This window comes from Trachypithecus francoisi, unplaced genomic scaffold (genome assembly GCF_009764315.1).
Source record: "Trachypithecus francoisi isolate TF-2019V2 unplaced genomic scaffold, Tfra_2.0 Lachesis_group6, whole genome shotgun sequence".
NCBI lineage: Eukaryota > Metazoa > Chordata > Mammalia > Primates > Cercopithecidae > Trachypithecus > Trachypithecus francoisi.
This window is the reverse complement of record NW_022681471.1, coordinates 5,900,349-5,915,831: the sequence shown is the minus strand read 5'-3', so window position 1 is coordinate 5,915,831 and position 15,483 is coordinate 5,900,349. Positions and strand designations below refer to the sequence as shown.

The following is a 15,483-nucleotide window of genomic DNA, read 5'->3' as shown; positions in this document are numbered from 1 at the left end:
ATGCCAGTGTTCTGGTTGTGATGTACTTTTGTACTTTCGATTGTACTTTTGCAAGATCTTATAACTGGAGGAAATGGAGTAAAGATACAATGTGGTATCTCTTCATATTATTTCTCACAATGGCATGCTAACAGATACATTAAAAGATGTTCAACATCATTAATCATAAGGGAAATACCTACTAAAACCAGAATATCACTTCAAACTTGTTAAGATGGCTATTATCAATTAAACAATAAATAATAAATTTTGATGAGAGTGTGAAGAAAAAACAAATCTAGTACACTCTTGGTGGAAATGTAGATTGGTATAACCATTATGTAAAACAGTATGGAGGTTTCTAAATAAATTAAAATGTAACTACCATATGACCCAGCAATCCTTCTGGGTACATACCCAAAGGAGATGAAATCACAGCCTCATATGAATATATGCACTGTCACATTCATTACAGCATTATTCACAATAGCCCAGATATGGAAACCATTTAAATGCCCATCAATGGATGAATGGATTTAAAAATGTGTGTGTGTGTGTGTGTGGTGTGTATTTATAGTTATACAGAATTAAATATTATTCAGACTTAAAGAAAAGAGATCTTGGCATTTGCCACAATATGGATAAACAAGCATAAAGATCTAATGTACAGGGGGACTAAAGCTGATGAAATTGCATCATGAATTTTTGCTAAATAAGTAGATTTTAGCTGCTATTGTCACACACTTAAAAACTAAGAAGAGAGGTATGCTAATCTGCTTCACCATAGTAACCATTTTACTTTATGTATCCCATAATATCATGCTTGCCTCAAGTATACACAATAAAATTTCTTTAAAATAGAAATAAAAAATCCATCACACTTCTATATACTAACATTGAACATGTGGAAATCAAAATTAAACACATGATACTATTTGCAGTCACTTGAAAGAAAATGTAACACTAAGGTATAAATTAAACAAAACATGGACCAGAAGGTGGATACAAAAATATCAAAATATCTTTCTAAAATTTACAAAATACAAAAATGTGCCTGATATATTCATTTACAAGGGAAGAACAGATATATATAAATAGATGCATCTTAAAAACAGGCCTGAGTGAAACATTAAATACTGACAATGGCTACATAAATTGAAAACAAATGTCCACAAACAATAAAAAAACATATATTGACACTCATACAGAGAAAAGGGTACACATCAAATGCATTACAATGATTGCCAATGTAGACAAGAGAAATAAGACTGGATCATGCAAATAAAGGAGAGTGAATGAGTAAACAAACAGGAGAGGGTCTTGAGCAATTAATTCAAAGACTATAACTCAGCCTTCTACATTGATGCCAAATCACTTTATTGTATTCCCTTCAATAAAAACAATATTTTTTTCAAGGGAAGAATTCTTAATCATTGACATTCTATAGAAATGCTGGTGTATGGAAGTGGTAATAAAAATACCAACTTTTACTTGTATCATTATATTCAAATTCTCTGTAGACTATGCTTTCATTTATTGCCTGCAGTAGACAATGGCCACTAGTTAAGAGTCTTAACAAGGAAACGCCCTAGTATTGGGACCATGGCCTCCAAATACCATTATTTTGGTGTGTGTGACATGCTGTCTTACTTTATGTAGGGTGAGGTTTTTGGTCCTTATGAGGGGCTTCAGTTGCTCACAGTATTGGTTGAGTTGCAACCCAAACCACTATGAGGTATGTGGCCTAGAGATGGTGATTTTGATGTCTTCATTTTGGAAAGAGTGTCACTGTCACCTACATACAATACAGATCTTTGTATTTTATTTTATTTATTTATTTTTGGAGACAGAGTCTCGCTCTGTCCCCTAGGCTGGAGTGCAGTGGCCAGATCTCAGCTCACTGCAACTTCCGCCTCCTGGGTTCAAGTGATTCCCCTGCCTCAGCCTCCTGAGTAGCTGGGATTACAAGCACACGCCACCACACCCAGCTAATTTTTGTATTTTTTTTTTTTTTTTAGTAGAGACTGGGGTTTGCCATGTTGGACAGGCTAGTCTCGAACTCCTGACCTCAGGTGATCATCTGCCTTGGCCTCTCAAATTGCTGGAATTATAGGCATGAGCCACCATGCCCAGCCAATACAGATCTTTTTAAATGCCCTTCTACACATTCACATGCTCCAAACACCAAGTCCTTTTCTTCCTCTCCTGTTAGATAAAATTTTAAGAAGAAAATTTGTCTCTAGGAATAAGTCCTGCCCCAGGCCTTATTTACAATGTCTGGCTAACTGTCAACCTGTGGGTCTGTCTGCCAACACTACAGGATGTCATATCCTTCCCTTCTCAAATGCCTACCTCTTCCCTTCCCTTCCTCCCCACCATCAGAAAACAGGCAGAGATATACACAGTCATCAGCTCCTCAAACTTGATTTTATTGTAATCATTGCCATTGGTGGTGAGGATTTGTTCAATTTGGTTTCTCCATGTTTGACTAGTCCTCCCCACCCTCCTGTGAAGATCCTTCAGATAAGTCTGGGTCTTCATCCTCCTGTGAAGATATTTCAGATGAGAATAGGTCTTCGTCCTCTTGTAAAGATACTTCAAATGAGTATAGTTCTTCATACTCCTGTGAAGATCCTTCAGATGAGTATAGGTATTCATCTTCCTGTGAAGATATTTCAGATGAGTATAGGTCTTCGTCCTCCTGTGAAGATAATTCAGATGAGTCTAGGTCTTCGTCCTCTTCCCCTTGGACTGGATTGATGGAGTTCTCTTGGGACTGGTCATTCTCCAGTTGATTTGAATTTATTTTCTTACCCTTCCTGTAGTAATACACTATTATTGTTAGATATTCTACTGTTTTTGCCTTTTGAAAGCTCTGTTTGGGGGCTAAGAGTCTGTTTGGTGCCTCCTGCATCTGGTAAGAAAACAGGGAAAGACCAGAAAGACATTATTTTGGGTGAATAGGATAGAGACTGGATAGCAAGGAGGGCTTTATGAGAAGGAATGCACATTGAGGAAGGGGTTTCTGCCAGAGTAGAACAAGGTGGAATCATAGGGTAGGGATCTATGGGGAAGAAGAAGAGGAGGATGGGTAGGGTCATCTGTTAGTCCAAACTGCACCATTTTGTAAGCTCTTTGCTATTTTGCAGACCTTGGTCAAAGTGAAACATTCCATGGGGGTTCAGGCCAGGAGAAACATCCTGCCTAACCACCAGACCACAAGACGGACAAAGGCCTAACTAAAGAAACATCCCTATCATATCTTGCTTGGCAGAGTTCTAAGGAACACCTCAATGATATTCCACTGGAAAAAGGGCCAAACCATCTGATCATAAGACATCTTATTAATATCCTGCCGGGCAGCATCCCATACTGCCCAGCTCCCTCCCACCCATACCTGTAAGGACCCCAGCCTGTAACATTGGTGGGCACTGGCATTAAGCTTGTCCTTTGTCTAAAATATTCCTGTGTTGCTGTTTGAGCTGCCCCCTCTCTGTGTGTCTTTCTTTCATCCTCGCCTTCCCTTCAAAACCTATCATTTTGGTGCCAAAACCTGGAATGGTGATTGGGTTCTAGTGCGTAAGTTTTCTGTTGCAACCTGGAAAGCAGCAAGCAGCACAAACTAGACCAGGGCCTGCTTCCAGATCCTGAGTGTACTCCCTGTTCCCAGTTCCATTCCCCTTATTCTCTAGTCTTCTCCAGCCCTGGGATAACCTCCAGATATTGATCAAACAATCCACCTTATTTTTCATTTCTTTCCCTTTCCAGGCAGCTGCAACAAGGATCACCCCCATTGCTGGACATCACATCCTACACTGGGCTTCAATTATTGGGTGAGTCTCCCTCTTCCTCCTTTCCAGATTCCTCACTATTTCTGCCTGTTCTCTAAAATATTCCAGTGCTGGGTGAGAGGTCTCCACAGTCACCAGGTGACTGCAGCCTACATTCTTAGGGTACACCCTCAGAACGTTTGCCACTCTGGCCGCTCCAGCCTCTGGGGAGCATGAATAGTTATGGGGCTGCCCCGACTCTCCGGGTCCCTTCTCCCAGGAGGAATCGAGTACTCACTTTCCTCTGGGATATTCACTTCTCTCTGGAGTACTCGCTCCCCGCTGGGGTATTCACTGCCTTCCAGGGTACTCACTTTCCTCAGGGGTATTCACTCCCATCCAGAGTATTCACTCCCCTCTTCCAAAGAAACAAAACATTCAACCTCCAAATTTAACATAATCTAAAAAACTTTCTTCAACACAAAGGTAAATACTCTAAGTGCTTTGCTTATCTCCTTTCACGCCTCACTCTCTCTCTCTGCCAATCTTGTTCATCTTTTCAAATCTTCCTCCTCAAGAGACACCCCCCAAAATGCCTCCTCCTACAGACAAGGCTTCCTCCTCTGAATTTCAACCTGGCCAACACATCCATTCTTCAGCCTCCTGCCCACCACCATTCCCTCCACCTTCTCCTTCGCATCTGGCTCCTCCACTCTCTTACTGTAGCCCTCCATCCCCCTTCCTTCTCCACCTCAAACCAGGTCTCATGCCCAACCCCTTATCTCCAGAAACCGGGCACATGTCCAAAGGTCTACCAAAGTCCTTCTCTTGCAGGAGGTCACGAGGGCTGAAGGCATAATCTGAATTCAAGTTCCCTTCTCTCTAGCTGACTTCTCCCATAGTGAAAAGAGACTTAGCTCCTTTTCAATGGATCCTACTTCCTTCCACAAGGAATTTCTGTACTTCTCTAAATCTTATGGCCTTACCTGCCATGACATATATGTCATCTTCTTCTCTACCCTCACCTTGGAGGACAGGGAACACATCTTTATTGGCACCCAGGCCCATGAGAACACCCTCCACCAACAAGATGCTTCTCATAACCCAATAGGAACCCTAGCTGTCCCCAGAACTGACCCCAATTGGAATTTTCAGGCAATTTCCATAGACAGACAGAAACCAGGCCATATGATATCATGCCTTCTAGCTGGCATAAATAAAGTCACCCCTGCTCTTTTCCTCTCCCACCTTTCAAAGGTCACAACTAGATATACCACCTTAAGCCCTAATAACAATAAGGGCAAAATCGACCTCCATTTACAATTTATCTCCCAGTCAGCCCCAGACATTTGAAAAAAACTTTAAAAACTGGGGGATGGCCCTCAAACCTCCCAAAGAGACTTAATCAAAGTGGCCTTTAAGGTCTTTAAGAATAGAGAGGAAGAACTAAAAACCCCAAACCTAAAAAAGGACCAGGCTAAATACCACATGCTGATAGCTGTCACTCAACAGGGTTCCCAAGGCATACAGAATTCCTCAACTTGGCAACGGTCAACTCCAGGAGCCTGTTGTAAGTGCGTCCAACATGGACCCTGGGAAAAAGTCTGGCCTAATCCCAGGACACTCTGGAAACCTTGACCCATCTGTGGTATCAAGTAACACTGGAAGTCAGACTGTGCTCAGCGAAACTCTTCATCCTGCTTCACCACCTGTACCTGAAGTCTGATGGGGCCTGGAGTCCACCGCCCCCACTGCCATCACCACCACAGAACCCAGGGTAATGCTATCAGTCTCTGGTAAGCCCACGTCTTCCTATTGGATACTCAATAGGACAACTAGTTACTCAGTTTTACCAGAATATTCTGGACCCTTTTTTAGTTCTTCGATCTCTATTGTGAGAATCAGTGGAATCGCCTCTAGGCACACACAGACTGGTCCTTTAATTAATTAATTAATTAGTTAGTTAATTAATTAATTTATTTTGAGACAGAGTTTCACTCTGTTGCCCAGGCTGGAGTGCAGTGGTGCGATCTCCGCTCACTGCTAACTCTGCCTCCCAGGTTCACGCCATTCTCCTGCCTCAGCCTCCCAAGTAGCTGGAACTGCAGGCACCTGCCACCATGCCTGGCTAATTTTTTTTTTTTTTTTTTTTTGAGGCGGAGTCTCGCTCTGTCGCCCAGACTGGAGTGCAGTGGCACAATCTCGGCTCACTGCAAGCTCCGCCTCCCGGGTTCCCGCCTTTCTCCTGCCTCAGCCTCCCGAGTAGCTGGGACTACAGGCGCCCGCCACCTCGCCCGGCTAGTTTTTTGTATTTTTAGTAGAGACGGGGTTTCATCGTGTTAGCCAGGATGGTCTCGATCTCCTGACCTCGTGATCCGCCCGTCTCGGCCTCCCAAAGTGCTGGGATTACAGGTGTGAGCCACCGCGCCCAGCCCCCAGACTGGTCCTTTATTATACAACCTATTCAACACCCCCCTTCACCCACTGTTTCCTGGTTATCCCTCAGTCCCCTACACGTATCTGGGGGTGGGACGTATTAAGTCAATCCCAGGTCTCCATGCAATGTGGCTCCTACAATTCTACCCCTTTTATTTTACTCTGACACCCAAATGCTTCCCTCTTCCCCTACTCATCTTCATTATCTACCCTGTTACCTTCTGTTAATTCTGAAGTTTGGAATGTTTCTAAACCCACAATAGCCACACATCACATCCCAGTTAAAATAACTCTTCCAAACCCCTCCATTTTCCTTCATCAGTCTTAACATATCCTTAATCCAGCCTTGCTCAGGGGCCTAAAACCTATTATCTGTAAATGTTACGAGCTCAAATTCTCAAGCCTGTCAACTCTCACCACAACACCCCTTTTCTGGCTTTCCAAAAGACAGACAAGACTTACTCCTTTGTCCAGGATCTCCAAGTTGTTAACCAGGCAGTGCTACCAATCCACCTGGTGGTCTGCAACCCATATACTCTACTCTCCCATATTCCTATATCTACCACACACTCCTCTGTGTTGGAGCTAAAAGATGCCTATTTCACTATTCCCTTAAACCCAGCTTACCCAAGTCTCTTTGTTTTAACTTAGTCAAATCCTAGTACTCACATGTCCACCCAACTAACATGGATTATACTCCCACAGGGGTTCCAGGATAGCCCCCACCTATTCAGACAGGCCCTCATCAAGGACCTAGCTGAACTTCCTCTTTTTCCTAGTGCCCCCCTCCGATACGTCAATGACCTCCTTCTCTGTAGCCCCTTCCTTAACCTGTCCATTCAACACACCACTCAGGTTTTAAACTTCCTCCATCATTGAGGATATTGGGCCTAACCCACAAAATCTCAGGTAGCACAAACATGAGTTTGTCCTAACCCCTAATTCTGGAACCATCCCAACCCAATGAAAGGAGCTAATTTGGGACATGCCCCTTCCCCACACAAAAAAAGGACCTCCCCTCCTTCTTGGGCCTTGTGGGATACTTCTGGCTGTGAATTCCCAACATTGACTTGCTGGCCAAGGCGCTCTACATAGCCTCTCATGGGCTCATCCTAAAACCCCCAAACCCAGCTTACCCCATCAATTCCCACAAAAACAAAACTAAACTAAACTACACTAAAAAATGCCCTTTTAATTGTCCTGGCACTGGGACTGCCCAATCCCAAGCCCTGTACTTTGTATGTATATTCTGACCAAGGCCTTGCTCTTGGACTACTCTGCCAAACATATGGCGACGCCACGCAAGCCATTGCACATCTCTCAAAACAACTGAGCTCTGTCATCCAAGGCTGGTCACTCAGACTAAAAATCTCGGGTGTGACCACATCGCTGGCCTTAGAGGCACAGAAACTCCCTCCCTACCAACACATTACTATTGCATCTTCCCATTACCTGCAGGACCCCATAAACTATCAATTTCTTCTATCCCTCCCACCATCCCGCTTTCAGCAGGTACACGCCTTATTCATAGGTAACCATCTAATCACCTTCCAGAGATATAAAACTCTCAACTCGGCCACCCTCCTTCCTGTAAACACTTCCGGCTCTAAGCTCTCTCTCTCCTGTCTGGACCTCTTAGACTCCCTCTCCTCCCCCTTCCAGCACATTTCAGCTGCCCATTTGCAGGGAACACACACACGGTTAATGAATGGAAGCTCTTTGAGGCAGCCATGTCCAGCAGCTGGCTATGTCATCATTGCTGGAAATAAACTCCTAGAATCCAATGCTCTCCCACCCCATGCTACCTCTCAACAGGCAAAGCTAGTTGCCCTAACCAGGGCCCTCACCCTAGCGAAGGCAAAGAGGGTCAACATTTACACCAATTCCAAATACACTCTCATGCCTTAATCTGGCAGGAACAGGGTTTCCTAACTGCAAAAGGAACCCCCATAAGCAATGGCAAACTTACACATAAGCTGCTGGATGGATAAACTACCTCTGATGGCCACCATTATCCATTGCAAGGGGCGCCGAAAGTCTAAAGATGCCATACTCAAGAAAAACCTTTCAACAAATTCTGCAGCCTGGCAGGCAGCCTTTAAAACCCCATCGTTATTGCTCATTTTCCCCAGCATACACCCTGTATATACCCAGGAGGAACAAACCCCACTTGCCCCAGCTGGTGTCATTCAGGAAAAAATGGTTCGATCTCAGTGATAAAAGTGTCTTGCCCAAGTTGAAAAAACCTTCTGTACTTTTATATGTGCACAACCATTTCCATGCTGGTTACTGCCCCTACTCCAGCTTTTAAAAACTTATATATGTTCTTCCACCATAGCTGCCCATCTCAAAAATATTACTAAGGCATGTTCCCTTTGCACTCGAACTTCCCCTCAGGAAGCTATCAAACCACCTCCTTTCCAACACGCAAGGCCTGAGGACACTTACCAGGGCAGGACTAGCAAATCAACATCACTCACATGCCCCCCATAAAATGATTCCTATACCTTCTGACAATAGGCGATACATTCTCTGGATGGATAAAAGTTTTTCCTACCACCACCAAAAGGCACACACCATCGCTTCTATTCTCTCCACCCATATTATCCACCAGTTTAAACTCCCCTCTTGCATCCAGTCAGACAGTGGGCCAATTTGTTTCACAGTTTAACCAACAGCTGATAAAGGCTCTAAACATTAAATGGGCTTTGCATATTCCTTACCACCCGGAATCTTCAGGAAAAATTTTATTAAAAACCACAACTAACCAAACTCTCCCTAAAGGTTAAAATGGCCTGGACTTCACTTCCCCCACTGTTCCTCATGCGTTTATGAGTCATTTCCCAAAAGCCCCTCAGCTTAAGCCCATTTAAACTCATGTACAAATGCCCCTTGATCCTCCAGAATCTCCCTGTATTTTCTCCCCCTTCTATATGGAATGCTTGGCCGGCGTTACACCTCACCCAACATCTAATAAGACAGTCTGCAAATGCTTACTGACCCAGCCTAAACGTCCATCCTGAAAACACTCCTCCCTGTCCCTATAACCAGGGGACTGGGTCTGAATCACAGATTCCTCCTCCTCCCCTCTCCAACCTAAGTGGATGAGTCCTCACCAGGTTATCCTAACTACTCTGACTGGGGCAAAGCGAACATCTTTTCCACACAGAATGCACCATTGCAAACTAAAAAGAGCACCAGATCCACATGTAGAAATTTGTTCCCCCCCAAATTATTCTCCTTCCCTCACAGGACCAGCCTCACTGTACTTAACAAGAATTCCAGAAGTTGCCAACCCTTAGTCCATAACACTCTCCGTCTCCAATTTCCAATTTTTTTTCTCCTACTTGATTTCAGACCTTTCCTGGTTTCCCTTCCCCATGTCCCTGAATAGTCGTGCCAATTTCTCACACTAATGCAGGAGGTGTGACTGCAGGGCACCTCCCAAACTGTCAACTCCTACTCAAATCTCCTCCTTCTCCTTTGTCCTCTTTGTCTGTGGGATATTCTAAGTCCCCACCCCGAACATCTAACATTTGAGCCCGCTTCATCAGCCTCACACATTGCCTCTTAAATCAGTCACACTCTCCTCTTGCTTCCAACTGTTAAATTTGTTTGTCCACACAAATCCAGTAGTTCACAGCCCTTCCTGTCAACCTGGCCACATAAACCTGGTCCAAAATAAACCTGCATCTCACCCAATTGACCAATTCATTCCCCAACCTGTTTATAATCTTGCTCGGCTAAACACCTTTACCCCCAGTCTATCCAATCCACCCACACAGTCACACACAGGGCTGTCACCCTCCTACGCCTCATAGCCTGTTAACTAAACATGATACAAGTCGGATTCTATAAACACCTCTTACTAACCCCTCCCACCCTCTTACCAACCCCTCCCACACCTCTCACCATCCCCTCCCACACCTCTTACCAACCCCTCCCACACCTCTTACCAACCCCTCCCACACCTCTTACCAACCCCTCCCCTCTCTGACGGCACCTCTCTCCATGTATCCAACTCAAAGGTGCTCCCTGGAAAAAATCCACAAACAATTCCCTCAACTGCAACCTATATCCTTCTGCCCTGTCAGGACCACAGTGGCTAATAGTTACAAAAACCCACTTCCCCTCTCTCTCCAAAACCAAACAGCCTTCACTTCCTCCACCACCACCATTTCCTATCAGGCCCTCAGACGGGCTACCCTTGCTGGCAGCTATTCAACTTGGAAAAATATAAAAGTTAAAACAAAGGGTTTGTGCAGAATTCAGCCCCCACCTTCTCATGGCTTGCCACCATAACCTACAACTTTTGTCTGTCCACCCCCAATGTCTTCTTCCTTTATGGCACAAACTCTTATCTCTGCCTACTTACCAATTGGTCAGGAACATGCACCCTGGTATTTCAGTCTAGACATTAACATTTTGCCTAACAAGCAGACCATCCAGGTTCCTTTAGTAGCTTCTGTCTCATCTTCCTCCACACACACTAAGCAGGCTCTACATCTCATTCTAGCGTTAAAAGAACTAAACATCTCTGCTGCACTCAGCACTGGGATAGCAGGTGGCCCCTTTCTTAGGGCCCTTAACATTCCTCCTCCTGATACTACAATTGGCCCATGTATACTCACCTTCATATCCCGCTTTATCTCCCGAAGGCTAAACTCCCTCTTCCAGGCAGCCACCCAGCAACACATGGATACCATTCTTCTCCTCTGCCAAGTCCAGTACCAGTGCCTCCAGGAAAACAACTCTGAAGTCCAACACCCACTGCTTCAAAACCCAAACCCTGATTACAGCTCCCCTATTCAGCAGGAAACAGCCAGATAATCAACAACGCCCCTCTTCCTTTTATACTAAAGTAGAAGGCAAGAATGCGAGTCCAAACCACCATTTAGTAAGCCCCCTGCTATTTTGCAGACCTTGGGCAAAGGAAACTTCCATGGGGGTTCGGGCCGGGAGAAAAATCTTGCCTACTCATCGTAACACAAGGCGGACAAAGGCCCAACTAAAGAAACTTTCCTATCGTATCTTGCTGGGCAAAGTTCCAAAAAACACCACAATGACATCCCACTGGAAAAAGGGCCAAACAGCCTGATCATAAAACCATCTTATCCATATCCTGCCAGGCAGGAAGCCATCCTGCCCAGGCCCCTCCCACCCATACCTACAGGCACCCCAGCCGGGAAGCAGCGGTGGGCTCTGGCATGAAGCGGGCCCCCCGCTGCCACAGGTGTCTGCCATATTCCTGTGTTGCTGTTCGAGCCACCCCCTCTCAGTGTGTCTTTCTTTCACCCTCGCCTTCCCTTCAAAACCTAACAGTCTTACCTCATCATTTTTGTTGTTGGATTCACAGGGGCCCTTCATCTTCTCCCCGCTGGTGCTTGAAGTTGGCTGTTCCATGATTGTGGTTGGTTGTAGAATGTCTCTAGTAGGCTCTTGTAGAGTCCAGACTTCCACAGCTATATTGAAGCTTCCCAGGGGGATGTCCCAGAGCTCTTGCCCTCCCTATATATACCCTCCTGGTGACAAGGCAAAGCCACACCCTTGAGCTTTGTTTGATCATACAGGCAGTGTCCCAGCCAATGGCAGTCCTAGGGTGGCTTTGGCATCACAAAGCACCACTGTAGCCCCCTCCCTGGGCTTGCAGGGGAGGGGAAAGTGGTGTAGAGGAAACCAAATGCTGTTGTTTTTTCAGCATCCCCTGAAGATGATGCATCCCAAACGGATCTGCTGCCGCTCCTCATTTCTCCATGTTTAATGTTCATGGCTCCCATGGAAGCGAGAGGATGGTTCCTTCAAGCCCTTCCCCACAGCCATTCCTATGAAGTGATTTATTCTTTTGTCTTCCAGCCCTCACCATGCCCTAGTATTTTAGATGTCTCATCGCAAATCCCTCCAAGCTAGTGTGGCTACATTTAATTATTAGTTATTAATTACTAGTTACATATAATTAATGATTAATAATTAATAATTAATTATCCCATTTCCCTCCTACAGTTCCTTCAAATGCACCTTGAAGACCATTTACTTTTAGGCTACTGCCAGGCAAATTTCAACCCATGGTCTTTTGTGCAATGTCCATGTAGAATCTGAAACAATGGCCTTCAGTCTGTTAGAACTTTAGTGAATAAACATTCTTTCCCGTGTATTCTAGTCTTGTTTCAAATGAGGGGTGTATGTTCATAGTAAATGTAGTCTCCCAACATGAATTCTGCCAGTATGTGGGTTGGGGAAGGAGTGGATATTCAAGTGCTGGAAGTTGTTGTTGCATGCAGGATACTACAATCTAAGACCAACATATGCACCAACGTGGGCATAATTATACTTTCTACTGGAGATTGTGTCCAGTGCCAAAAAAAAAAAAAATGCATTCAGATTGGAAGGGGAAAAGTAAAAGTATCTTTTGTCAAAGACTACCTGAGAGTGTATGTAGAAAAGTCAATCTAAAAAAATGGTTCTACACTAATTGAGGTTAGCAAAATTACAAAGTAAGAGATCAACACACAAATCAATTGTATGTTTATATATTAGCAGTTATATATGAGAAGTTTCTATATTAGAAGAGGTAATGCTTTAGCCAATGGTAGTCCTAGGATGAACTGGAAGTTAATTTCAACAACTGAAAGATGAAACTAAGAACAGTGCAATTTAAAATATCACTAAAATATTAAAGGCTTGGGGATAAATCTAAACAAAGATGTAAATGACTTGTACACTTAAAACTACAAAAAATTACATTGATAAATTAATGACATATGAAAAAATTGGGATGTATACTTTGATTTTCAGTTGGAAGATTCAATATTGTAAAATGGCAGTTATTTCCAATTTCATCTGTGGATTCAACTCAATTCTAATCAAAATTCAAAAAAGACTTTAATATAAATTGACAAGATAATTACGATATTCATATGGAAATATAAAGTGCCTAGAATAGTCAAAAGAAAAGTGTTGAATCTTAAAAAGCTCTGGATTGTATCAATGTCAATGTTCTAGTTTTGATAGTGTAATGTGGTTGTCTATTGAAGATTTTACTATTTGGGAGACTGGTTGAAGGGTATAAAAGGCCTCCATGTACATATCTTTGAAACTTCTTGTGAATTTATAATTGTTTCAAAATAAAAATCTAAAAATATTTTAAAAGACAGTATGAAAGAGGATCAAAAATAGAGAAGGCATGGCCCAAGATTTCTCCCACAGGTTGACTGACACTTGTCTCATCCTCTGTAAGAAGTCACAAAACTTGATAAGGAAAAAAAAAATTAAAAATAAGACAAAAGAGAAGTAGACCCTGGAATTTTGTTCCTCTGTTCATCAAGCTCACATAACTTTATTTTATACACCATAAAAACAAGAAAGGCCTAGAAAAACATCCTGCTGACCTCCAGACACGAGGTATTTATTGCATTCTCATGACTGTCATCTAAACATTAACAGATCAAAAGAAGATTCTTATTAAGGTATACATTTTTAGTGAACCCCAGATGTTGTCCAGAGTTCAATAATTCCATTTATTAAATGCTCACAAGCTAACTTCTAATAACTTTTTGTACTCTTGCCTGCAATTAACAGTGACAATAACACCCTGTCATATCATGTTATGGAAAACAAAACAAACAGAAAACCAAAAGGCATATGCTGTATCAAATAGAGTAGATCAGAAACTGATTACGATTGTTGAAAATAACAGCTTTCAATTATCTTATTACCTTTTAAAATTGTTTTCTAAATTTGTTTACCAAAAATGTTTTGATGGGTATATCACCATCCAAGGAAAATTAATCCAAATGTTAGGAAAACATTTAGTGCCTATTTCTATTGAAAGATTACAACTTACTTTATAAAATAACTCCTATTGAAAACTTTAGTAATTATACTTTCAATCCAAATGAATAATAAACAATTAAAGGGAGTGGCTGGCAAGATGGCCAAACAGGAACAGCTCTGGTCTGCAGCTCCCAGCGAGATCAAGGAAGGAGGCGGGTGATTTCTGCGTTTCCAAGTGAGGTACCTGGCTCATCTCATAGGGACTGGTTAGACAGTGGGTGCAGCCCAAAGAGGCAAGCCAAAGCAGGGTGGGGCGTCGCGTGAGCTGGGAAGTACAAGGGGTCAGGGAACTCCCACCCCTAGCCAAGGGAAGCTGTGAGGGACTATGCTGTGAGGAACAGTGCACTCTGGTCCAGATACTATGCTTTTCATATGGTTTTCACAACCTGCAGACCAGAGGTTCCCTCGGGTCCTTATGCCACCAGGGCATTGGGTTTCAAGCTCAAAACTGGGCAGCCGTTTGGGCAGACATCAAGCTAGCTGCAAGATATTTTTTTCATACCCCAGTGGCGCCTGGAACACTAGTGAGACAGAACCATTCACTCCCCTGGAAAGGGGGCTGAAGCCAGGGAGCCAAGTGGTCTAGCTCAGCAGATCCCACCCCCATGGAGCTCAGCAAGCTAAGATCCACTGGCTTGAAACTCTCACTGCCAGCACAGCAGTCTGAAGTCGACCTGGGATGCTCCAGCTTGGTAGGCAGAAGGGTGTCCACCATTAGGAGGCTTGAGAAAGTGGTTTTCCCCTCACAGTGTAAATAAGGCTGCAGGGAAGTTTCAACTGGGCAGACCCCATCCCAGCTCAGTAAAGCTGCTGTAGCCTGACTGCCTCTTTAGATTCCTCCTCTCTGAGCAGGGCATCTCTGAAAGAAAGGCAGCAGCCCCAGTCAGGGGCTTATAGATAAAACTCCATCTCCCTGGGACCGAGCACTTGGTGGAAGGGGTGGCTGTGGGTGCAGATACAGCAGACTTAAATGTTCCTGCCTACTGGATCTGAAGAGAGCAATGGATCTCCCAGCACAATGCTCAAGCTCTGCTAAGGGACAGATTGCCTCCTCAAGTGGGTCCCTGACCACTGTGCCTCCTGACTGGGAGACATCTCCCAGCAGTGATTATAGACACTTCATACAGGAGAGCTCCAGCAGGCATCTGGTGGGTGCCCCTCTGGAACGAAGCTTTCAGAGGAAGGAACAGGCAGCAATATTTGCTGTGCTGCAGCCTCTGCTGGTGATACCCAGTCAAACAGGGTCTGAAGTGGACTTCCAGCAAACTCCAGCAGACCTGCAGCACAGGGTCCTGACTGTTAGAAGAAAACTATCAAACAGAAAGGAATAGCATCAACATCAACAAAAAGGACATCCATGCAAAAACCCCATCTGAAGGTCACCAACATCAAAGACCAATAATAGATAAATCCATGAAGATGAGGAGAAACCAGCACACAAAGGCTGAAAAGTGCAAAAGCCAGAATA

At 43.9% G+C, this 15,483-nt stretch overlaps 1 protein-coding gene across 1 annotated transcript; it reads right to left on the bottom strand.

The window, feature by feature from the left end:
* Positions 1-2,389: 2,389 nt before the first annotated feature.
* On the bottom strand, positions 2,390-12,420 carry LOC117077654 (sperm protein associated with the nucleus on the X chromosome N2). The gene is made up of 2 exons (XM_033201342.1): positions 11,514-12,420; positions 2,390-2,893 (listed from the first exon to the last, which is right to left on the bottom strand). The coding sequence occupies exons 1-2, from the start codon at positions 11,586-11,588 to the stop codon at positions 2,468-2,470; spliced, it is 501 nt and encodes a 166-aa protein (XP_033057233.1). The 5' UTR covers positions 11,589-12,420; the 3' UTR covers positions 2,390-2,467.
* Positions 12,421-15,483: the final 3,063 nt, after the last annotated feature.